The sequence below is a fragment of the Antedon mediterranea genome, chromosome 9 (assembly GCF_964355755.1).
Source record: "Antedon mediterranea chromosome 9, ecAntMedi1.1, whole genome shotgun sequence".
Taxonomy (NCBI): Eukaryota; Metazoa; Echinodermata; class Crinoidea; order Comatulida; family Antedonidae; genus Antedon; species Antedon mediterranea.
Window position 1 is genome coordinate 22,479,207 of NC_092678.1, and position 25,945 is coordinate 22,505,151.

Consider the following 25,945-nt stretch of genomic DNA (forward strand, 5'->3'; position numbering starts at 1 on the left):
TTATGGTCTAATAATGTTAACTACTTTATTATACCCTTTTATACTTACAAATGTACGTTTTAAAGGCGAAAATAGTGTAAAACTATAAAAATGCCACACCTTCACTTAAATCAAACTTTTAGGTTGGTGGCGCTTTACACGTGGATTCACGCCGGTCTTTCGGTGAGTTTCGTCAGAAATTTGTTAATCAAAATACAACATTGCATAAGGTTTTTTATGGTATTGGTAAACGGTTATGTTTAAGATATAAATATAAAATGTTCAGGTTCATTTACTTAGTCAATCAATATTGAAAGAACCCAAATTGTGAGCATCATTAGCTATAGGCCTAGAACTGTAGTGTAGATAGCTAGCGGGAGGCAACAGCTGTATTACCGCAGCGTTTGCCTGTACTATAGTAGAGTGGAGTAGCTCAGAAAGAGAAGGGTGGCATCTAGGCTAGGTGCAAGTCAACTTTTGTTGATTGATTGAGACCGCAGAAAAGAAAATTCAGGTTTGTTTAGGCTTACTTGGTTACTAAATACAAGAATTTGTAAACTTTTATACTTTTTATAAAAAATGTGACAATTAATATTATTGGTTTTTTTTTTTTTTTAGATTTTCATTTTGCACCACACGTTAGAAGCATGGTTGAATCGGTTCCTGATCACATCAACTTCCCGAAGGAAGAAGAGCAGATTTTAGAACTTTGGAAGAAGATTGATGCTTTTAAAAATTGTCTGAAGCAGTCTAAAAACAAACCAAGGTACAGCAGTACTGCTAACATAAACAAATCTGGGGTAGAAATGGAAGCTATCAAGACATAATGATTTGTAACCAGCCTGTATTTGTTTTTTCTTACAGGTATTCGTTTTATGATGGCCCGCCTTTTGCTACAGGTCTGCCGCATTACGGTCACATCCTTGCCGGCACCATTAAAGACATAGTTACTCGTTACGCGCATCAGAACGGTTTCCATGTTGAAAGACGTTTTGGATGGGATTGTCACGGTCTGCCAGTGGTAAGTAATGATGTCACTTTTTGAAATTACAAACAATTCACATTACTGTATTGTGTATCACTATACTGGCAGTGTATTAAGCATTTTTCCACTGCATTTTTAGGAGTACGAGATTGACAAGAAGCTTGGTATCACTGGCCCAGAGGATGTAATGAAGATGGGAATCGAAAACTACAATAAAGAATGCCGACAGATTGTCATGAGATATTCCAGTGAATGGGAGGTAGTTTATATTTTTCTCTAAAACTCTGTCTACACTATCAAACTAGTTTGACAAAAATGTGTGGTAGTGACGTGCCCAAATATAGTAGGGATATGAAATCATCATGTCCATATATGGGCATATCACATAAAGTTTGATAGTGTAGACAGAGCTTAAACTATTCTACAATTGTAATATTTCTTTTTCATCCCAATCCCAATTGATTAACAGTATGAGAACTGGAATAATGCAGTTCTGAACCACATTTAGGATTCGAAACCTAGAACAAAGCACCCTACCCACCAAACCACTTTTTTATATTGCATATTATTCTCTATGTTCAAATTATGAAACAAATAAATAGTTATTTTTATAAATGTTAATTTAATTTCTTACAAACTTTAATTAAGTTTCATTATTTTATTCTTTCAGTTCATTGTAAACCGTTTGGGACGTTGGATCGACTTTAAAAACGACTACAAGACCATGTACCCCTGGTTCATGGAATCCATCTGGTGGGTGTTTAAACAATTGTATGAAAAAGGACTGGTGTATAGAGGATTTAAGGTAAGGGTCATAGAGTAAAGGTCATGCAGTGCAAAGGTCATGCAGTGTAAAGGTCAATTAGCTATAGTAATTTGGCTTATTGATGATCAGAGCATTCAAGGCTTCCAAATCTAAAGCTCTGTCTACACTATCAAACTAGTTTGACCAAAAAAAATATGATGTCATAAATGGGAGTGATATGACATCATCATGTCCATCAGTCGTTACTGTCACATAGAGTTTGATAGTGTAGACAGAGCTTTATAGAGCTGCTGATAGTGTAGACAGAGCTTTATAGAGCTGCTGATAGTGTAGACAGAGCTTTAAAGAGCTGCTGATAGTGTAGACAGAGCTTAATAGAGCTGCTGATAGTGTAGACAGCTTTATAGAGCTGCTGATAGTGTAAACAGAGCTTTATAGAGCTGCTGATAGTGTAAACAGAGCTTAATAGAGCTGCTGATAGTGTAGACAGCTTTATAGAGCTGCTGATAGTGTAAACAGAGCTTTATAGAGCTGCTGATAGTGTAAACAGAGCTTTATAGAGCTGCTGATAGTGTAGACAGAGCTTTAAAGAGCTGCTGATAGTGTAGACAGAGCTTAATAGAGCTGCTAATAGTGTAGACAGCTTTATAGAGCTGCTGATAGTGTAGACAGAGCTTTATAGAGCTGCTGATAGTGTAGACAGAGCTTTATAGAGCTGCTGATAGTGTAGACAGAGCTTTAAAGAGCTGCTGATAGTGTAGACAGAGCTTAATAGAGCTGCTGATAGTGTAGACAGCTTTATAGAGCTGCTGATAGTGTAAACAGAGCTTTATAGAGCTGCTGATAGTGTAAACAGAGCTTTATAGAGCTGCTGAATTGTATGATTGTTGTATTTTCTGTATTTGATCACTGATATTACATATTTAAAATGATATTTATATTTAGGTGATGCCATTCTCAACAGCCTGTAGCACTCCTCTGTCTAACTTTGAGTCTGGTCAGAATTATAAAGATGTCGTTGACCCTGCTGGTTAGTATTACAAACTTGTGTTGTTTTTTTTCCAACAAAAAATTATTAACTATTTTATGTTTTTAGGTAATTTAATTTACAATTAAATGATTTATTTTTAATTTCAGTAATTGTTAGCTTTCCATTGGACGAAGACCCAAATGTATCCGTGATTGCCTGGACAACAACACCGTGGACGTTGCCAAGCAACCTAGCCTTGTGTGTCCATCCAAATTTAGATTACGTGAAGATCAAACATGCTAAAGATGGTAAAGTCTACATCTTGATGGAAGCTCGATTAGGGGCGCTCTTCAAGAAGGAAGCGGAATATGAAATAATTGGAAAGTATGTTAACACTTATTTTCACATAATGCAAATTAAGTGTATATTACAGTATAGCCTCTATAGGGGATACCTTCTAGACCCAGGCAATACAGAGTGTCCCTTGAATAGAGGGTGTCTCATACTAGTGTACTACTGTATATCCTCTAGTGTAACCCCCAGAACACAAAATTGAGCCGACTTTGTGGGGTGGGACTTTACTCGAGGAACACTTGGTTCAGAAAAAAATGATTAGTAAGCATTTCTTGTAAAAAGTCATCTGAACTGGCTAGAGAGAGGCCTACATCCAGACCAAAAGTCAATATTGGGACTATACCCAGGGATATGCCTGTTTGTGAAATCGGACATACAGTAGGGGGTGGGATTAGACCCAAAGTGGGATTAGACCCAAAGTGGGATTATTCCCGAGGATATACATTAATAGTAGATAGAAATAGAACATAATGTATGCATTATTTATTTTCAGATTTAAGGGAAGTACTTTAAAGGGCAAGAAGTATAAACCATTATTTAACTACTTTATTGAGGTAAGAAAATAATTAAATTACAGACACATACACCTCACTTAACATTGAAACTATATCCTAATTAGCTGTTAAATTGTTTTCTAGTTGAAGAAGACGGGAGCATTTAAGATTTGTAATGACACATATGTTACAGAGGATAGCGGTACAGGAGTTGTCCATCAGGCTGCCTACTTTGGAGCTGTAAGTTGTCATTATCTACAGTAGCTATTAGGGTTGACCAACTAGCATAGGTGTTTAGCACCTGTTTGGTCTTTCCGTGCCTCCTTTTATAATTGTTTTGTCTTCTTTGTTTATGTATATGGCAGAAATTGAATAACTAAATAAATAAATTAGAGTCATTAGTTGTGGCTTGGCGGTTATGATGCTTGGCTACCAATCCAAGGGTCCTGGGTTCCAAGTCCTGTCTTATGTCATGATTTTTTATTAATGACAAATTACAACCCCACTCCCGAAGACTTGTAATAAGACTTGTTTATGTAGAGCATCTTGTGTATATGTTTGTCTTGTGTGCGGGACCTCCTTTGACCACCTTTGAGAAGGATACTGAATGAATTCACTTATGGTTATCAAGGCAATTTGCCTAAATATATATTTTTTTTTAATTAAAAAATGTTTGTACATAGTTCTCGGCAGCCAATTAAAAAACTATGTGTTTGTCAACTGACATAGAATTTCTTCTTTTCTGTTTAGGACGATTACCGTGTTTGCCTAGAACATGGCGTCATCACAAAGGAAATGGTTGTGTGTCCTGTTGACGAGTCAGGCAAGTTTACGAAGGAAGTGACCGATTTTGCTGGCCAATATGTCAAGGTAATTATATCAGTTAGACGAAGAAGTATTTTAAAACGTGATACAGTATTGTAAAAGCATGAATTTCAATGCTTTATTAAACAGAGACTTGGAAACTAAATTATGGGTTAAAATGACACTTTAAATACTTATGAGATCCAATCGAGGCATGATATTTTTAACCATTTTTTTTTTCTCAGGATGCTGACAAAAACATCATCCGTTGGTTGAAGCAGAATGGGCGTCTTGTCGATCAGAGCACATACAAGCATAGCTACCCCTTCTGTTGGCGCTCCGAAACACCTCTCATCTACAAAGCCGTCCCAAGTTGGTTTATCCGAGTAGAAGTACTTGTCCAAAAACTATTGGCTAATAATCAGAAGACGTACTGGTAAATATATGAAATTTGACCTTTGATCTCATTTCTTTTGTAACATTGTTTTGTGTATCTATTTATTATGTTATCAGCTGTACAAAATTTACTTTTTCTTAATTTTTTATAGTGAATTTCAAAATGTAACATTTTGCTTACAGGGTACCAGAGTTCGTCAAGGAGAAACGCTTTGCAAATTGGTTACGTGATGCGCATGACTGGGCAGTGTCACGCAACCGGTACTGGGGAACACCAATACCACTTTGGGCAAGTGACGACTTTGAGGAAATTGTGTGCATTGAATCCATCCAGCAACTGGAGGAGTTGTCTGGACAGAAAGTTACTGATCTACATCGGGAAAGGTAAGAGAACAAAGGTTTTGCACACTATCAAACTAGTTTGACAAAAAAATGGGTGATGTGCCCAAATATGGTATTGATATGCCCACATATGGTAGTGATATGTCATGTCCATATATTGGCTGGTCAGAATTCGGAATTTATATCCTCCTCATACTGCAGTTGTACATTCACAATTGCATCCAGGAAAAACTCAGGAATTCAGAAAGTTATGGTTTTTATTTGTTCTTTTAGTGTTGATGGTATAACCATTCCATCAAAACGACCAGGACAACCACCGTTGAAGAGGATCTCTGAGGTCTTTGACTGTTGGTTTGAAAGTGGAAGGTACAGTCTTTTGTTCCAATTTCTAGCATGTAACCACTACCATCTTTGCTTTATAGGTATTTTACATTAGTTACTGAATCTCCTTTATTTTTCAGTATGCCATATGCACAGCAACACTATCCATTTGAACATAAAAGAGAATTTGAGGACTGCTTCCCAGCAGATTTCATTGCAGAAGGAATCGATCAAACCAGAGGATGGTGAGTTCTTCTTTCACTCTCCTCCTTCCTTATTTCTCGCTTCATCAACACTATAAATGGATGACTAGTTAGGAGCAGGAACGCTAGTAGGCCCAGTACCGTTTCGATTACGATCATTCAGGAAATTACCTCAGGACTAAGTACATTTAGACCTAACATCTTACCTGTTTGTAAATGATGTCATAGAGAAACGGTTAACCAAGTTTTTCAAAACCCATACAACCCTTCTAAAACATTTGCTCATTTTTGTTATTCCTCCAGGTTTTATACATTGCTAGTTCTATCAACTGCTCTGTTTGATCAGCCTCCATTCAAGAACCTCATTGCTAATGGTCTTGTGTTGGCGTCAGATGGACAAAAAATGAGTAAACGTAAAAAGAACTACCCTGACCCGCTGAACGTAGTTAATAAATACGGTGCTGACGCTCTCAGGTTAGTCAACTTTCTCCTTTAAGCTCTGTCTACACTATCATTTAAACTAATGTGACAAAATAAGTGTGATGTGACAAAATATGGTAGTGATATGCCGGAATATGGTAGTGTCACATTTTTTAGTCATATAGTTTGATAGTGTAGGCAAGGTTGTACAGTACATTGATTTCGAACTTCCACAGTTTATTAGAAGACAATATAATATCAATCTTTCCAATTACAGACTTTTTAAGCAAAATAATATTATTATTATGTACTTTTTTTCTAGACTTTACCTTATCAACTCACCAGTTGTACGAGCTGAGAGTCTTCGATTTAAAGAAACTGGCGTGAAAGATATCCTGAAAGACGTTTTTCTACCATGGTACAATGCATACCGGTTCTTGATCCAAAACGTTCAACGATTTCAAATCGTAAGTTCCAACACTCATCCAAAAAGAAAAATAACTTATTTGCATTCTAAATGATTTGAACCCATGGCCCTGGTCTTCCTAAGCAAGCATCTAAGCTCCGGTCTTTCCTTTTTTTTTCTTTTCAGGAGGACGGAGAACAACTTATGTTGAATGAGGATGAGTTTGTCGCGAGCAATAACTTTATGGACAAATGGATTCTGTCTTTTACTCAAAGTCTTATCAAATTTGTGCGGCAAGAAATGGCTGGTGAGTTACAACTTCCAAAAGGAAGCTAAGAAAATATTTTAAAATTTTATATAAAAAAAATTGGTAATAATTTTAATTGAGTTGATAGTATTCCGGTTTTCTTCTTATTTCAGCATATAGACTTTACACTGTGATTCCGCAATTGGTGAAGTTTGTTGATAAACTGACAAATTGGTATGTGCGTTCAAACAGGAAACGTATTAAGGTGAGCCCTTTGAAGAATGTGTTAACCTCTGTCTACACTATCAAACTTTATGGGACAAAAAAATGTGATGTGCCCATATATGGTTATTATGGCTACCATATTTGAGCACATAACACTTTTGTTTACAAAATATTTCAGTGTACCAAGTCCTAACAATTTTCTCATTTTCAGGGTGAGGGCGGTGTTCAGGACTGCCGGCACGCTTTAGAGACGCTCTTCATGGTTCTGTTCTCAATGGTGAAGGTGATGGCGCCATTCACACCGTTCTTAACAGAACTTATCTACCAGAACCTGCGACATCTTATCGACCCTGAAAGCATCAAGGGGGTAAATGTGGACAGTGTTCATTATTTAATGGTTCCAAAACCAAGGTAAATAGACTAAATATCATCTCCATTATTAACTTAATTTCTAATTATTTAGGCCCACCATTTTATAAGGAGATAGATGTCTGTTGTTGTAATTGTAGACATATATGTTGTTTATTTACAGAGATGACCTCATCAACCCGGATATTGAACGAGCCGTAGCTCGCATGCAGTCAACCATTGAGCTAGGCCGGGTTATCCGTGATCGTAGGACCATGCCAACTAAGTACCCACTGAGGGAAGTGGTGATTATCCACCCTGACCAGCAGTGCCTACAAGACTTGTCAAGCCTAGACGAATATATCTTAGAGGTTTGTTTTGCTTTACATATACTGTACAAGTATCTAATCAGTGTCAAAAGTATGGAACGCAATAAGTGTAATAAAGAAAATGAAGTCATAGCATTAATAGCCGATCTAATGACGATTTTGAAATAATTCTCTAGCCTATTATCATAGTTATAATGAATTCTTACACAGGAATTGAATGTACGTTCCCTTACAACGTCTCAAGATCAGTTGAAATATGGCGTATCACTCAAAGCCGAACCAGATAATACGATAGGTAAACGATTAAAGGGGGACTTCAAGGCGGTTTCACAAGCCATACGAAAATTAACGAATGATCAACTGAAGCGTTTCCGTGAGACCGGGGAAATTGATGTTCTAGGCCACAAACTAGGAGAGGACGATTTGAAACTTACGTACACATTCGCCCAGGGAGCCGATTCTAAATATGAGGCCCATTCTGATAATGAGGTAAGTTCTTGAACTGGTACCACACATATAAAAAAAATATGTAATAACTTTGGGCAAAAAAATTAAAATGAAAACACTCAATGCTAAAATTCTAAACACTCTTGTGCTGGTAAAAATGTTTAGTTGTCTAATTGTTTTTTTTTTATTATTTGCAGATTTTAGTTCTGCTTGATGTGACACCTGACCAGTCTATGCTGGATGAGGGTATCGCCAGAGAAGTCATCAACCGTATACAGAAATTACGCAAGAAGGTAAAGAATACTGTTATTTCTGTTAAACCATAGAAACTCCCAAAAAATTTGGATTCAATTTTAAAATCTTGAATGTTTATAATTATGTTTATGATAATAAATAGTGTTGATAGATTTGCATGGCTAATTTATACTAGAAACGTTAAGCTCTTTCTACACTATCAAACTAGTTTGACAAACAAGTGTGATGTGCCCAAATATGGTGGTGATATGCTAAAATATGGTAGTGATATGACATCATCATGTCCATATAAGGGCACATCACATTATTTTGTCACATACAGTTTGATAGTGTAGACAGAGTTTTTGAAGACAGTTGTAGCATAACATGCGAAACATTAAAATATTCTTGACTTTTATTCCATTTGAGAACCCAGGTTGTACCTCAAACCTGACTTATTAATTAAGACGTATATTGTTTATCATTACTTTTTTAGCCTATATTTCAAGTTTATCATTACTTTTTTAAACTAGCTTTCATATTTATTATTACTTTTTCAGGCTAGCCTTCAACCGGTTGATAAGATCACTATATATTACGATGTTGAGCCATCCACTGCAAGTCTAGCATCCATCATCCCTAGTCACTCAGAATACATCTTTAATACAACTAAGCAACCGCTAAGTGCCTATCCACCAGTGGGGCCAGAAATCATTACAGAGACCACTGATGTAAGTATGACATAGCAGTAATCCATGCTTTTTATTCACTACTTAAGTTGAACTTTGACCTTAATTTTCAAAGTACACATGTAAGCTCCATCTCTAAGTCTGTACTGTATTGTGCATTTCATAATACTATATTAAATCATATAATGTATCATTTTTTATAACATAATTTATAAAAAATTCAGCTCAAAGGAACCAAATTACATCTAACTATTGTAAAACGAGAAGAAACTTCCAGCTCGTCTACCTCAGCCGTTGTGCAACCCAAGATCGTTCCCGAACCTCAAACCAAACCAGCTTGCCGATATGTAAACTTAGTTCTATCTAATGGTACACCAGAGACGGGTACATCAAGTATGTTTGGCTCTCTGCTCTTGGAAAATCCAAAAGGGAAATCCCCTATTAGCTATGATGTCATGAAACAACAAGCTCAAGTTGTGTTTGGCATTCGTGGAAAGGAAGTGAAGATATGCAAATCACCCGATAGGTCAAAGGGTATGTATATGCTTCTTTTATGCTTTTTCATTTGCTGATATAACTTATAATTGTGTTTATAAACCATTAAACAGTCACATAAAAGTAACATTGCGGACAATTCATTTTATATTAAGATATTTGATTATCTTGTGTGCAGCTTTGTGCTACTCAATATAAACCCTACTTACATTTTTTCCTTTTCAGAATTGACATCATCCGATTTAGGTAACCTAGATGCCTTGTCGGGTTCAACACTCTACGTGTTCATCGCATCAATAACTTCTAGTAACTTCAACACGCCCATCAAGGCGTCAAACCCTCTTTGTCGGTTCATAAACATAGAATTTCACGACAAATCAACCACTAAATCTGGAATGGTCCTACTCGAAAATCCGCAGCAAGAATTTCCCATGGACTTTGCTGCCCTCAAACAACAAGTATGTGCTATTTTTGGCATCGTAGGGAAATCGGTGACTCTCTGTGATTCAAATAAAAAGCAGAATGGTACGTTGAATTTTTTTGATTTAATTTTTTATATTTTAATATTTTAACTTCATTAGTTATTATATTTTAATAATTACTCTTTTACATCCATTTAGATTCAAAATACATTTTTTCACATCTGTTTTCAGGGTGTTTTTTTCCTCCTTATTCAGATATCCAATTTGTTTTAGGTAATGATTTAGACGTTAAACTAATAATGTCCAGTTGATGGTACAAAATGTATTGTATTTTTTAAAGAGTTTATAACACTTTATTGTAATTCATGAAAGATAAAATATAAATAAGGCATGTAAATTTTATTTTATTATCTTAATGACGAAAATTCAACTAATAAAAAAAGAAATTATGAAAATTAACAACAATTACAAAATATATAATGTATAAAGAATTACAAAGAAAATTGTTGTTATTATGACATTTTTTGTTGTTATTAAATGATTTTCATTTAGTCTAGAATATTCTTTATTTTAACATACCTAAAGATTGTACCACGATATTTATATATATCATGGCAGGTGTTTCATTCATTTCAATGATTTTGTATTCATCTATATCAAGATAATTTTTATATTAAAACATAAGTTATGATAATGATATGTTAAGAAAAGTGAATATTGAAAGGAGTCTGACATAAATATGGTGAATTTCACTTATGTTACATGTATATTGTTGTTGTTTATTTTAAACATGATTTATTTATAATATATAAAATAGTTAAAGATGTATTGTCCCTTGAAACACAAAAAATGAAGGTCAAAATATTCAGTTAAATTTTTTTTTTTTTTTATCGACTAATTTTTGGTGAAAGTTAAAACTATTGCGATACTTCAAAATGACTGACTTTATTTCGAAATATTTTTTTTAAAATGTTTGGCGAATTAGTCAAAGGGACACATCTTTAATTACTTTCCAGTAGTTTGAAAATTCTCTCAAATAATATATACACCTATTATATTTTTAAGTAATTATATACATATTTTAAAGGTTGGATAAATAAAATATTATACAAGGTTTTTTTTATAAAGTAGATTGATTGATTGATTGAAATATATATTTATACTGGGTAACCTCTTCAGTCAAAGACTGGTCTCCCAGAGGGCCCAGTTGGTGATCAGTGGCTGTGATGTACTAATACACCAGGGTAACCCCCTATACTTGTCTCAAAAGATGTACTAGGTTCTTTAAAGTGTACACGAGCTAGATATTTACACTGGACCTACGGTTTATAGTCCTTATCAATTATGTTGCAAGTTTAAATATTATTGCTTGTATTTTAGAGATATAATTTTGTTAGGTTTCCACCCGTTCCTTTTTGCAGAGAGGCTGGATAACAAATATTTATATATTTTTGAAGATATTTTAGTTTGTAGTATCTTTTATAGAAGAAAATATAAGAGATAATAATAATAGTTATTTAACCTTGAGCTGTCGTACATCTCATCTATTTTTAGATATATATTTTTGGAATTCTTGGAATGGTTTATAAAATCGTAGACTGATTATAATAAAATATGGAAGTCATAGTTATATTATGGCTATACTTTTTATTGTACCCTGTTAAGATGCTATCATCTTCATAGCATGTTATGTAGCAATATAAACGTGAGTTTGAATCTCCGTTTGACTCAATTCTGTAAAGTCATGCTAAAAATCATTTAAAATTAATTTAATTCCAAAAAAGGTAGGCTTAATTTTTTCTATTAACAATAATTTTTATACACTTCCACTGATGAACTTTTGAGATGCAAACGCGTAGTACTGATACAGTTTTACGCGTTTCCATCCATTTTTTCCTTTCGGTGTACATAATGTCTTGTCTGTTACAGACATTTATGCTGTTTTCCAGGATTTTTTGTAGGCTCGTTATTAAAAATGGCATAATTCTCAAGGTGGTAAACAATATTTGTATAGTGTTTTTTTTTTTTTAACAAAACTTGAACAAAGATTAACCTTGTTATTGAACATACATTCGCTTTACCATTTGTTGACTATCAATTTTTCTTATCAAAGATTTCAATCTATCTTGCAGGTTTGACGTGCAGCGCACCAGAAGATGTTTTACGATTCCACGGCAAAACTCTACACGCATTTGTTTGAAATTGATGACAGTAACTAAATTGTATTTCCTTAGTGTAGAAGATTAAATAGAAAAAAAAAAATACTTTGATAATCCGACAATTAAATTGTATACATGCCCTCGATTATTTTGGTTTTTTTTCTGATGTTTTACTAGGATATATGCATTCTCTATGGATGTATTTAAAAAAATAACTCCTGCAGGAGAGATTTGTGTCTTACTAGCTGGAGTAAACGTTTTAGGCATTACTTGCTAAAGATATGCTTCCCTAAAAGATAATATTGAGGTTTTTTTTACCGAGGTAAAAGTTTTAGGCATCACTTGCTGAAGATACGTGTTCCCGAACTTTTTCCTCAAATTCTCTCCCAGGATTAGGTTCTGACAGATACATTACTAATACACATTTTTTTTTATGTACTGAATTTCCTATTTACTTGCCAAATCAGATAAAAATTAAATGCAATTAAAATTGGTAGATTTTAAGTACAATTTTTTATAATCACAATTATATTGGTTAAAGGGTTTTTTGGTGGAATAATCTTAATTAAAGATATGTAAAAAAAAAAATTTACAGGTAAAAAAACTATGAAATTATAGAGCTGAATGAAATATCACTCTAAATATATTTAATTTTAAATAATGTATTAAATAATTTGGTCTAAAATGGGATAAAACTTTATTTGCTGTTTGTTTACTGAAAACCTAACATTAAGCATATCTACTTAAGATTAATAGTTGATCAGAAAAGTTAATTTATAACTAATAATGTTACATAACGCAGCTGTGTAGGATGATGTAGTGGTTTAAAGGTATGGAACGCTCCAAAATTTGAATTTAAAAAACTTGTAAAATCTTATAGCCAATTTATAATGTGCTTAGTGACATCATTAAAAGTAATTTAACTATTGTAACAAATATTTTTTCTTTTGTAAAACAATATTAGTAGGTCAATGTTGACGTCAAAACTATTTGTAAAAGTTCATCAAAAGTTCAAATCATACGAATGTAATAACGCATATCAATATTTACAAAAAATAGCGCGAAGAACCTATTTTGGCGCCAACGCGAATTATATTCTACTTTGGCGCGAATATTATTATGAACCGTGAGCCATCTGATCATTGAGAGTGCCGATTTTCGACGATATAACAATATGCACATCGTTGCGTAACAAAACTCGTAAACTATATTTAGTGGTCTAATAATTAGGCCGTCATCAAGTTCAAAGCCGGTAGTTCGAATCTCCGTTTGAGTCAATTCTGTAAAGTCATGCTTAAATCATTTAAAATTAAATTAAATTAAATGAAAATTTAATTTTCGTTTTTGTATAAGCAGCTGTTATCCAAAGGTTATCAAAAACGTAGGCTTAATTGTTTTCCTACCAATAATGTTTTATACATTTTTGCTGACGTAATTTTAGATGAAAACGCGTCGTGCTGAGTAGTTTGACGCGTTTCCGTCAGTTTTTTACGATGTCACGCGACGTTTTCGCGAGAGAAACAGGGCAAGCAAAGTATTAATTAGTATATCTCGTAATGTATTCACAATCGATTTTGTAGCTATTTTTCATAGTTTTATCTGCACACGTCGGAATTAATTAGTGGGCCTACACGATATTGATAAACTATATACTGTATACAAATGTTATTGTCCGATCTTTAGAAAACACGCTAATTTTCCGGTTCGACCTTTTTCAATTATCTTTTATTAAATTACATAATTATCACGTCACTGCGAAAGTCGAAATAGTTTATGTGGTGATTGGTGAATGTCAACGATTTTACGAATAACAAGTTGATTGTTTTTCAAAACAAACAAAAATATCAATAGATCTAAATTTATGTTTTTTTATCAATATTTAAACGACACGTGTCTGTATAGTCATAGGTGTACAATTGTTATCTACGTAGGCCTCAAACCAAGAATAGATTCACGCGTCTATTTTTGGCCAGGAAATTCAGTCTTATAATCAGTCGTGACAGTTTTCTGACGTCATTATTTTAAGCAGCAACTTGAGTCATGTGTAAAGTGTGCGCGTGACGTCTCACAAAGTTCAGATAGCTGCCAAACTGATGATGTCATACAGAAATCCGAGGAGACCCTGGGGATTCTGGAATCGTCTAAATAACTAACTTAATAGAAAATGTTATGCCGTGATTTGTCTGTTTTTAGAAAACTTGGCGGAATACTGTAATGACACTGTATTTTGACAAGTGTAAATAGGTCAAGATATAAAAATACTTAGGCCTTTAAACTTCTAAAGTATTGAGCTTATGTGGGAATCTCTTCATTTAAAAGTAGACCTACACATCAACCATCCATGATTTGCAAACTAAAATAAAGGGACCCGGGCTAAAAATAACCCGTAAAATATTAAATGAATAGGCCTACATAAATTAATAGGCCTGTTCTTTGTTGTTTAACGCCAGTTAATACATACGGAACGACCGTTCGGATCGTGTGAACACCCACCTTGTCATTGGAATCCGTTGATTAAAATACTTTTAAAACGAACAACTAGCTGTACGTATGTGTGAACGTTTGAAGTCAAAAAAAAGATACCAATACAGGTATGGAAATGGTACGCCCTCAACTCACTTATTGCTACATACATTTCAACAGAAATAATCTATAGATAAACCATGGACTTATAAATTAGAATAGGTCCATAGATAAACAAATAGAAACATTGTTATTGTTATAAGATATTGATACTATAAGCGGGTTAAGCGCGGTCAATCTGTGTTAGGCCTATTTGATTACGATGATCAACAATAACTTGTTTTAAACAATTCATACCACGTAAGCAGTTAATCCGATAATTCAACTACTATCCGTTATTGCGAAAGGTCGCAAAATTAAAGCAATTGTTTTAAAGAATCATAATCTGTAGGCCTATTCATGTAACGCTTGCTCCTTTTTTCTACAATGATTTTTTTTTCGACTATCGATAGTATATGTTTTTCGTTATGCGTTTAAGAACGGTAAACACCTTTTACAGAATTTAAAATATTAGTCTTTGATGCAATTTATTTAAAAAATAATGTTAGGCTACCTCAAATATCCAATTCTACTCATTAGTTACGTACCCGGGTAAGTTAGTTACGTACCCGGGTAAGTCAGTTACTTACATGGGTAAGTTAGTTACTTATCTGGGTAAGTTAGTTACATACCCGGGTAAGTTAGTTACGCATCCGTGTAAGTTAGTTACGTACCAGGGTAAGTTAGTTACGTACCCGGGTAAGTCGGTGACCTAGCGATAATGGCCCAGACGGCTTGTTGTGACCCTGGGAATAACTAAGCTTTGACGGTTCATTGACAAATTTGGCGATTGGTAATTTGTAAAATGGTCTTATAATAGGAGTCTTGACACATGGGGTTTACAGCAGGTCTAAATGCTGTATTATATTAATTCACGTCACTTCTCGTTACACCTTGGTAAATCCGTCGCAACCACGAGTCAGTAATAGTCCATTCCCATTTCGATTTACTGATTTGTTCAGAAACATAATACAAGACGACGTTATGCGACACGCGAACACTTGTTACACACGTCAGACAACGGACAGATTTAGTAGGCCTATACTTACTGTATGGAATATTATTATCACATTATTTGTGACATAAGTAATGCTTGACACGCACATCGTGCTAAAATAGGAACAAGATATCTCTGCAGAAATCGTTGATCTTGATTAAATATTATGAAATTGTTCGTTTGGGTGCGTCAACATTTGACGCAAATGTAACGCGTAAAAGTTCGGTCAACCACTTGTTAAAGATGCCGGTAGCTCAATGTGTATTAAGACACTGTGCTAACTAACTATATTTTGCCAAACAAAATATTGATTTTTACCATTATTTTTTCCTGCATTCAAAACCAAACGGCGACAAGAAGTTGTAAAATACTGGAAACAAATTTTTTGTGAAAATGGGGGTCATCATTACTTCATTATTGCGAAACCCCTTAATTGTCTATTTTTGTAGCCACATCCTAACGTGGCTGATGCCATGATGGTATACCCGAAATGCTTCATTATTGGACACCAATATTGTGACTACTACACGTCACTGCCTACGGTACCGTACCGATTAGTATAAAAATAATGTGCTGTTTGTTATATGATGACGTCACACACTAAGCTATAGTTCATCTCTTACATAATTACATAATACGCGATATTGAACCAATTAGACGTGCGGTGACATAATGACTCCTCAACCGTGCTCGATATTATTGGACCAATAAACCTACCGTAGTGACATCATACGCGCTATTTAGCAAATCAGATTGCGTTTACTGTTATTGTTTTATAGGTGTCATTTCGCCAAAAAAAATAAAAAGAAAAACATGTTTATCATTGACGGTTGATTGTTACTGTGTTATGCTTTGTTGACGCAGCACCTGAACTTAACTTAATTGATTTAGTGCGTCGTACGTTTATACATGATCGTTTTTAGCGATTTTTTTTACATTGGGAAAAGAATTAAATTGACATACAGAATTCTTACTAAGGGGAAACTTTTAGGAAACCTATCCATCAAGTGTCCCCGGCCTTATAGTCGTCACATAAGCCTGTTGCCACTATTCGTTTCAGGCAGCAGAGAAAAGAGTTATTTACTCTACCCTGATTCCAAGAACTGTTGATAGGGGTATCCCCTTCCCTGTGAATTCCCCCCCCCCCCCGGAGTTATTAGGAAGGCTTTTACTGGTTACCGACGGAAGGCGTATCACCTTACTTCGGTTTGGGGTTTTTTATTTAGAATGGTTGGAATCCCTTTTATCGTATTAGTTTATGTAAAGCGCTTAGAGGTTTTACAACATTGGGCGCTATATAAATCCAGGATGTTATTATTATTATTATTACTTTAAAATATTAATACAATACAACAGACCATAGTAGAGTAATAATAATATTGGATGGAAGAACAAAATGGCTGACTCACGTAACTCACAATCACTATAACTTACCATCAGTCAGTCTGTGTCAGTCAATTATTTTTTCAATACCAGCTGGTCAAACGCTATCGAACCGACTCGTGTACTAATTTGATTTTTCAATAGACCTCATATTTACTCATTTGGATGGTCGTGGTACCCGAGTGCCCTAGTTTTTTGTTTCCGATATACCACCAATTACCGAATTTTCCGATGTGTTTTTTAACGAACAAAGAACATAATATAGGCATACTTAGTGCTTAAACATTATAGAGATTAAACGCGGGATTGTTATTATTTATCAATATCTTTTATTTTTTTATTTATTAAATGCTTTGATATTCGGGAACAATTTCTTTACGCATAATAGTTGTTGAATATACGTTATTGCATAGCGTCACGATGATAATAAACCGGTAACTGTTGTTGATATTATTATTCACTAATATCATTAGTTGTCATTATAATATGAGGCCGCGACAGTAATATCACATATGTTTATATATTACGATACAAATGAATCAAGCATAAAAAATGGATCCCAATAATCACTGTTGCTGTTTTCAGCTTAGCTCAGCTCAGATTAATGCCGCAACAGAAACCATTCAATAGTTTGTTGCAAACGTCAATATTATTTTATTTCTAGAAAAATAAAATATGTGTATTTATGGTCCAATGATTAATTTATTATAGTTTATAATTTGTAAAAAATCGAGGGACTAACAGAATGCAAAAAGATGGAATTGAAACCACCGTCGTTCATTAACTGAATGACGTCAATGTTACCATGGAGCAACCAATGACAGGACGTTTTACAGAACTAGACGGTACTCATTGCTAATCACGTGACAGCGCGTAGGGCGGCCACGGAAAAGGGTTGATTTTACTTGCTGTGTGGATGAGTTAAGTACCGGTGCTTACCTTGTGTCTTTGAAAATATCACTTATTTATCTTAATGAATTACTACATTCAGGTAACTAATTAGCATTCCAGGAGCTGGTCGGAGCTGTGTTACATGTTTTACCTTTATTTGAGGGATTTACACCAGGTATAGAGAAGGTAAGGTAACTTGTTTTTGCAATGCAAAACCAATGCTGATTTTGGTTTGTGGGCGACAATAATGCGTGCGGTTGTTTTTCGTTTGTCCGCGGCTCTCACAGCTGATCGGACTGCTTATGTTTTGTTTTTAGTTTGCAATCGAGGCCTAGGATACTTAGGCCTAGCTATGCACTTGTTGTCTTGACTTTGCATTTCAGTCACATATTATTTCATATCCAAAATGTTGTATTGTATAAATCTAAACAATACAGCATATTTGATAGTTAACACATTAGAAAAAGGACAGGATTAAAATGGTTAAAATGTTAGTTTTAATGTTGTTTGTTAGTTGTTAATACACAAATAGTAAATACGGTTGGATTGAGAGGCAGACACTACTCGCTACATCCTGATTTGAGGGGTACAGTGGTTCAAACACTCAGCCCAGGCTTTAGGCTAGGACCAGGACTGGCCTAGGACAGTACTTGAAATTCTAACTACTGTATTCTCTACACACAGTACTGTAGTACATTCATTATTGTACTCACAAGCATAACCCCATTTGATTTCTCCATCAATAATAATAAAAACAGACAATTCATAATTTTTTGAACATGAACACAACCCCACATTCTTTCAGTCATCATTGTTGATGAACTCAATCAGACTTTTTTAAATTTATTCTATTCTTTACACCGTAGTATATTCCCTTTCAAAATACGGTCAAAGTCTAATAATACAGTACCTTGACATAAATACAGCATGGTTGTTCATTCATTTACTTTAACATAGATTACAATAAATGCAAAAAGCAATTTTAATATTTATATAGAAGATTTCTATTTTTAGAGTATCAGTTGATTAAACTTAATATTTTTTTCTGTCATTCTTCACTGTAGTTGTTCCAACATTTATTTTTAGCTTTTTGAATACCTCCATATTATTACCGTAGTTCCTCGGGTATAATCCCACCTCGAGTATAATCCCACCCCCGACTTTACGATTACCTTCGCACGCAAGCATATCCCCGGGCAAAGTCCCAGTGTATAATTTATCATTAGGACAGAGGTAGGCCTAGCTAGCTAGGCCGACGTCGATTTTTTAAAAGAAATTCTCACCAAAAAATGTAATAATATCAATTAAATTGATTTTTTTTCCTGTTATGTTACAGTGTGAGTAATTAGAAACACCAGAATGAAACTTAACTGCATTGTTGCAATTTCTTTGAAATTCTATTTTTAACTACTGTTATGATTGTTATTCTTTGCACAATAATACTGTACTCTGCTGTATTATATCTACTTTTCCGGCCAATGATTTTATTGTGTACTGTGACTATGCCTGTGTTCCTTTAAATACTTTAAAAAATACATTCTGTATAAATTAGAAAACTATTTATGTACTTTGAACATTGTCAGATCTCGTGGGAGTAGGGATGCGCCCCCATTTGATTATGTACTCTACAGCATTTTCCCCCTTCCTTCATACTTCAAAATAAATTGCTGTACTCATAAAGGAAAGAAAAAAAATTGTTTGTTATTATTATTTAGGTGTCAGTGACCTCTTCAGTCAAAGACTGGTCTACCAGAGGGCCCAGTTACAGTATGATCAGTAACCCCCAACCCGTCTGGAAAGATGTACTAGGTTCTTTAAAGTGTACATGTACTAGACGTGTACACTTTGAACCTACGGTTTATTATAGTCATTATCCGAGAAGACAGTTTCTACTGTACCACCAGAACCATGGAGCGAGTGAGCCTCGAACCCTTGCTGATGTTATGGCTATGGATTACAGTTCCACTGTCTTACCGCTCAGCAACTCACTCACTGCAAGCTGCTGTAAGCTTAATTTGTAAAGCGGCTTATTTTACAATTAAAGTCTTAATTAATAATGGTTTTGTGAAGTATATAAAAAAAAATCAGTGCTGATATTATGAAGTTATCAAATTAGTTTTGTAATAACAAATGACTGTACAGGTAGTATACAAGAATATCATTTGCTTTTTTAAACATTTTTACTAAATCAATACTAAACTACAGCAATTAAGTACAGTATTAAGTCATTTATTTATTTATTACCTGGTAGCTTTCTAAGTATGTTTTTTTAATAAAGGACCCTGGAATGATATTATTAATATTTCATAGACGTTGCTATTGTTTTATTGTTATTCTACCTTTCATTGTAATTTACTGGGACTGTTTATTGTTTTGTAAATGTTATTGATTTCTATAGTAAAGTGTATTATTAGGTGATTGTATTCAATATGGTAATCAGTAAGGTCAACAGGGTATTACAGTATAACAATAATAATAATATAAATATTTACTTTATTTGTATGTTTATGCTTATGCTAGTGTTGTTCTAAAGCTCTGTCTATACTAACAGTATCAAACTACTGTAGTTTGACAAAAAAAGTGTGATGTGCCTAAATATGGTATTAATATACCCAAATTTGATAGTGATATGACATCATCATGTCCATATATGGGAATATCACACATAAAGGTTGATAGTGTACTGTTGACAGAGCTTAATTAAGGCTGACAGCAGCGTTTTTTAGATTCATGGAATACAGTTATTTTGCTACATTAGGCCAAGTTTGGTCTCTACCTAAAGAACGTATTTGCCCCAAAAAATCCCTAGGCAATTGTGATATGAAAGTCGGTCTCACTCATACTGTAGATTGATAGTAAAGATGATAAGGCCTAGTTGCATTGTGCCTCAACCGGTCATTGTGGGTGATTCAGGTCGGGTCAATCGATGTGTCATCGGTCCTTGCGTTGACCTACAGTACAGTAGATAGAAACTACCAAAACTGTTGAGGTGGGTGCCATGAAACATCACATCTTCCCTGCACGTGCACGATGAATTCAAACATACTGTAGTTTGGTTATATCGCAAATCAAAGCTGTATGACAGTACTCCAAGATAATAGGTAGTGTTGTGTATTACACTGCAGTACAGCACCTGTATTTCACTAACTTGACTATCCCATTGTCTTCTAAAATCTTTCTGCTTTACAACAATTCAATTGGACTGGCCATAAAATTGGTTTTGTTTAGTAATTGTATTTAATTATTCATTAAATGCATTTATTTTTATGTTGGTGAATGGTTAGTTTGCATTAGTTCATCCTCAGCATGTCTGAGTACAGTACATGGTTTGTAGTACAGTGTACTGTACAGTACTGTTACTAGTTGTCTCACGTACAATCTGTGTCTATCCTGAGCGGAAACTGCCCGTCCGCTCTGCGTTTTGTGTAAATGGTCATGAGGAATAACATACTGTACAGTCGATTCTATATTTTTATTACCGTTAATCACTCGTCTGTGTAAATTGACCTTTAGTGTACAGTACATGATAATATTCTGTATTGAATTAATGTACCTTGATTTATACTATTGGTATGTGAGATATGTAGTTCCTTGTTAGATCAGAATTTACTGCAGCTGTTTGTGGATGTCCTGTCATTGGCTTGATTGACCAGCATAATGACAGTGTCAGTTTTGTGGTGTCATCCATTGCAGGTGCCCTAAGTGTGTACTTATTATTATACTACACAGTACATTTAATGTATTGTATTGATATTTTTTGTTGTTTTATATATTGTATGTGTTTTTAAGCATCAATAAAAACAAATTTCATGTTCGCCTTGTTGTGTTCATGACAATAAAGATTTATCTTATCTTTATTGCAGAATCACTGAGTGAAAGTGAGCGATATTTTGTTTCAATAGTAGACAAATTTACAAACTGCATGTAGTACAATGTGATACTGTAGATTACAGTACTGTATAATAGCTGCAACAACGATCCTGTACAGTATGAATATTTATCAATGTATGTACTGTACCTTGATATATCTTGAGACATTTGAGGCTGTGTGCCTGTGTGTCCCTCCATCATTGGCGTAACGCACAGGGCATTAATTATTTCGAAGACTGACAAAATAATAATCATCGTACAATATTTTGTTATTGGTATTCTGTGATTTAACAAATGTGGTCATGTAGTATGTTAACTAGCTACTGTAATCAGATACAGAATAGCTAAATATAAATTTCCAATTATATTTTTTCTGATTATCAATAAAAGTTGATTCTGTACGTCATCTAACGTCTGGTGGGCTTCACTCCACTGAATGTTCTATTTTGTGACATCAGAACCAAATTTCGGCAGCATGCAACTTTAAATAATTATTTTTAATGGCCTTATTGAATAATATTTTCGAAAAAGCGTCATAAATACTTCATTAGAATAATTTAGAACAAATAATTATTTTCTTCATCATTATTAATATTATCAATAGTAGTTGTAGTAAACATTAATGAAAATAATAAGTTGCTAAAAAAAGGTGTCGGTAAACAAAGCTTAGCTAATGAATGTAGTACTAACTGGGCATTTATAGTAAAGCGTGGTTCCCACTAGCGACGCAACGCAAGGACGTAACGCAACGCAAGTGAATTGACAAATCACAAACAAGCGATGGCTTATTCGCTTGTGATTGCTAACTGTCTATAACTTCGCCTGTCATTGGTTAAAACGCTTGCGTTACGTTCTAGTGGGAACCACGCTTTAGTTTGGTCCCTATTGTAATTTTACAATTTGTAGCCCCGCCACCCCCAAAAACTCCCACCTTCAAAATCTCTGAATAGGGTTACATACACAGACATTTAAAAACCTGTTTACTTTACAGATACAGTACTTTACTAAAGTTAATTGATAAGTTTAATGCACAATTCATTTACGGTAATCTTTAAAAACACCTTGAAATCTTCTTTCAACAGAATAAATCACAATGGTTATCAATTTAAACTAAAATACCTCTTGTTATCAACAAAATAAATTAAAGATGTCAACAGGAATAACGTTTTAAGACCCTTCATGCCATTGGCTACTCAAATTGACCACTTAATATAAATTGCTCATTATATAGTGAAGTAATGGTAAATTTATTGAAGTTTTGTCACATTGTTGACCTTTGACACAATCAGGAATATGTTTCAAGAAACATTTTAAAGTGAACATGTGACCAGAAGATCAGATCAGAACACATTAATGGTATCATTTTATGTTTCAATCATTGACCTTGAAAATTGATCAAATTCTCAATAAAAATGTGTTCTGTCTCTTTATTTGTTGTTTATTATTAATTTAATAATAAAACAGAATTAGTACTTTTTATAGTTTAATTTCTCTGAAAAGGAAGAAAAACCAACTTTTTTTTAAATTGTTTTCAATATGTGATGACATACTGTATTTTTACACTACAGTATACAATAATATATTATTTGTTATTAAATATTTAATAACTATATTATAATTTAACTTACTGTATATTAATTAACACTGCCACATACTGTAATGTGGACATAGTTATAGATTAATATCATATTAATTACCCCTGTTATTGAACTGTAGTCTCTATTTGTGATAATAGTAAATTATTTTTGCTGACATCAGCGGTATGCGGCGTCGTCGGCAAGTAAGCCTAGTGGTCCATGTCAATTTCAAGACGGTTATTATGCTAAGTGATGAATAGATAACTACAAATATCTGAGGATCTTCAAATAGAGCCAGCTGTGGCAAATGATACGTTCTTAAGACACTTATTCTGATGATAACGCAAGCAAGAAATACTCCTACAGCATTACGCATTGTAAAGGCTCATCTACAGTACAGTATTTTTCTATAAATGCTGCCAATTCTTATAAAAAAACAAAATGTTTAACAATATTTTATGAGGGTGGTCCATCCAGCCGAAGTTGATCATTAGAGACTGTCACAAAAATACAATTTGTAAAAAAAAAGAGTTTATAAAATTTGTTTTAATTAATAAATAATTGATTATTGCTTGTTCAATTCTTATCAAAAAAAAAATTGATTCACCGATATTTATAAAAAAAAATGTTTCAAAAATATTTTATGAGAGTGGTCCATCCAGCAAAAGCTAATCATTAGCGACCCTAAAAATACAATTTGACATTTTAAGTTTTAAAAAAATAGCGCTTATATTATAACTATTTTTAAAAATCAGTAAATAATTGATTTTTGCTAGTAAAGCTCAATATTTTCAGTATTTTACTATAAATGGCAATTTAAATTTAACATTAAAAATTACAACAATTAATAATTACATTTAAAGAAATAGAATTTATAAAAATTAGAAAAAAAATGTATAAATAATTTATTATTGCTTGTACCCCACAATTAAATATTTTTTTATTTAAGTTGCGCACCTTTTAATTGATTAAACTTTCAACAAGGCACACAGGGAAAAAATAACCAGAAAAGTTGCAATCAAGGGAAAAGCTCACTCTAAAACAGCTCCCAATAACACAAGAAAATTATATTTTTATCAAATATAGAAAAAGATTTAATTGAATTAATTTTTTTGAGAAAAAAATGTGAATGGAATTGGATTAACTTTTAGATTCAAATTTATAAACATGAAGTTAGCGTAGTTTTCTTTCTAGATGCTTTTGAAAATACTGTATCTTGATTGAGAGATCTTAACAGCATTTTTATCTAACAGTTGTTTTTATGTGAGCCATGAATCAATATGCTACCACATTAGAAAGTTCTCTGAATTCAAGAAAATTTGAAATCTAAATTCATAAAAAAACCACGATAAATTGAAAGATATTGTGAAACTTCTGCTTCAATATCATCAATATTTAAAGGATATTGCATTTATTATTAATTAAATATACAAAACCACAACCAGAGTTATTGCAATTAGAACCTTATCATTGATCAATCATTGTCTCATGATTCGTATTCATGATGTCAATGCTGTACTGATGACATCATTGTATATTTGATGACATCACTACTAACCATAATGACATCATGATTTATATTTCATTATTGAACAATCAATAGTAGAAGTGTATGACTCATGTTTGATTGTTATAATAAATATTATAATGTTAAACTTGAACTTGCTAAAATAAAAATCATTAACAAAAGAAGAAGAACTGATACTATAGTGTACAGCAGTATGAATACATTGAAATTATTTTATAATTACTAGACTAGTAACACATTTGTTCAGGGGACAATTTGTTTGGTCCCAAAATGTCCCTTAAATAGGTGTTAAATACAGAACTGGGCCAGGGAAATACTGTATAAGTATATTATTACTTGAGAAGTTGACATTTTTTTTTTTTCTAAACTGCCAAGATCATTTTTAAAAGGACATTGGAACGTGTAGGTACACTTGGATCAAACAACAATGCTGACCCAAAAAAAAAAAAAATTCAGGGAGAATTTAACATACTCTACACTCTGTACGGTTGATGTGAAATTATACTGTATATTAACATTAATGCATATTATATAGGAATATATTTAATTGTATAAATAATTTTTATTTTATGAAAATAACATAAATAATATTTAAATCACTTTACTGGAATGTGAGCGTACACTGCAGTAGTAATAGTTATGTACGACAATGCTAAACGAGCTTTAATTAAGATGGCATAGCTTTGAAATGATAGTTATTATTGAATGTAAGCAGGTAGTTAGCATAAATCCAAGGACATTGTAATGTTTACAGGTAGTGTCATCACCAACAGCCTGGTAAATAATGAATGTGAGTAAACAAAAAGAGTGTGATGTGCCCAAATATGGTAGTGATATGCCCAAATATGGTAGTAATATGCCCAAATATGGTAGTGATATGCCCAAATATGGTAGTGATATGCCCAAATATGGTAGTGATATGCCCAAATATGGTATGGCATCATCATGTCCATGGCAGATCACATTTTTTGTCACAAAGTTTGATAGTGTAGACAAGGCTTTGGATCCTCTATTTTTACATGCTTACTGTATTAGACCAGAAGTTGTAAACAGACGGTTAAGTTTGGCTTTTTGAGTGTTTCTATAATATTAATATCTTCTT

At 33.5% G+C, this 25,945-nt stretch overlaps 2 protein-coding genes across 3 annotated transcripts in view; both read left to right on the top strand.

The window, feature by feature from the left end:
• Positions 1-122: 122 nt before the first annotated feature.
• Positions 123-12,965, top strand: LOC140059290 (isoleucine--tRNA ligase, cytoplasmic-like). The gene is made up of 26 exons (XM_072105156.1): positions 123-162; positions 598-745; positions 844-1,000; positions 1,104-1,223; positions 1,635-1,769; positions 2,676-2,760; positions 2,868-3,084; positions 3,548-3,608; positions 3,693-3,788; positions 4,299-4,418; positions 4,598-4,788; positions 4,932-5,132; positions 5,364-5,456; positions 5,552-5,656; positions 5,918-6,088; positions 6,357-6,501; positions 6,627-6,747; positions 6,861-6,952; positions 7,124-7,323; positions 7,445-7,631; positions 7,800-8,078; positions 8,234-8,329; positions 8,831-9,001; positions 9,184-9,493; positions 9,680-9,979; positions 12,009-12,965. The coding sequence occupies exons 2-26, from the start codon at positions 627-629 to the stop codon at positions 12,074-12,076; spliced, it is 3,840 nt and encodes a 1,279-aa protein (XP_071961257.1). The 5' UTR covers positions 123-162; positions 598-626; the 3' UTR covers positions 12,077-12,965.
• A 4,917-nt stretch (positions 12,966-17,882) lies between these two features.
• LOC140059441 (plasma membrane calcium-transporting ATPase 1-like) overlaps positions 17,883-25,945 on the top strand; it is a 68,564-nt gene continuing 60,501 nt past the window's right edge. For both annotated transcript variants that reach the window (XM_072105367.1, XM_072105368.1), the window contains exon 1: positions 17,883-18,054. The gene's annotated coding sequence lies outside the window, so the exon portion shown is untranslated. The remainder of the gene's footprint in view (positions 18,055-25,945) is intronic.

What these genes read in the sequence shown, in the direction of transcription:
- LOC140059290 (XM_072105156.1), top strand. Translation starts at nt 627, where the DNA reads ATGGTTGAATCGGTTCCTGATCACATCAACTTCCCGAAGGAAGAAGAG. An exon ending in GATATTCCAGTGAATGGGAG is followed by an intron (nt 1,224 to 1,634) that starts GTAGTTTATATT and finishes TTATTCTTTCAG; the next exon opens with TTCATTGTAAACCGTTTGGG. An exon ending in ACTGATCTACATCGGGAAAG is followed by an intron (nt 5,133 to 5,363) that starts GTAAGAGAACAA and finishes TTGTTCTTTTAG; the next exon opens with TGTTGATGGTATAACCATTC.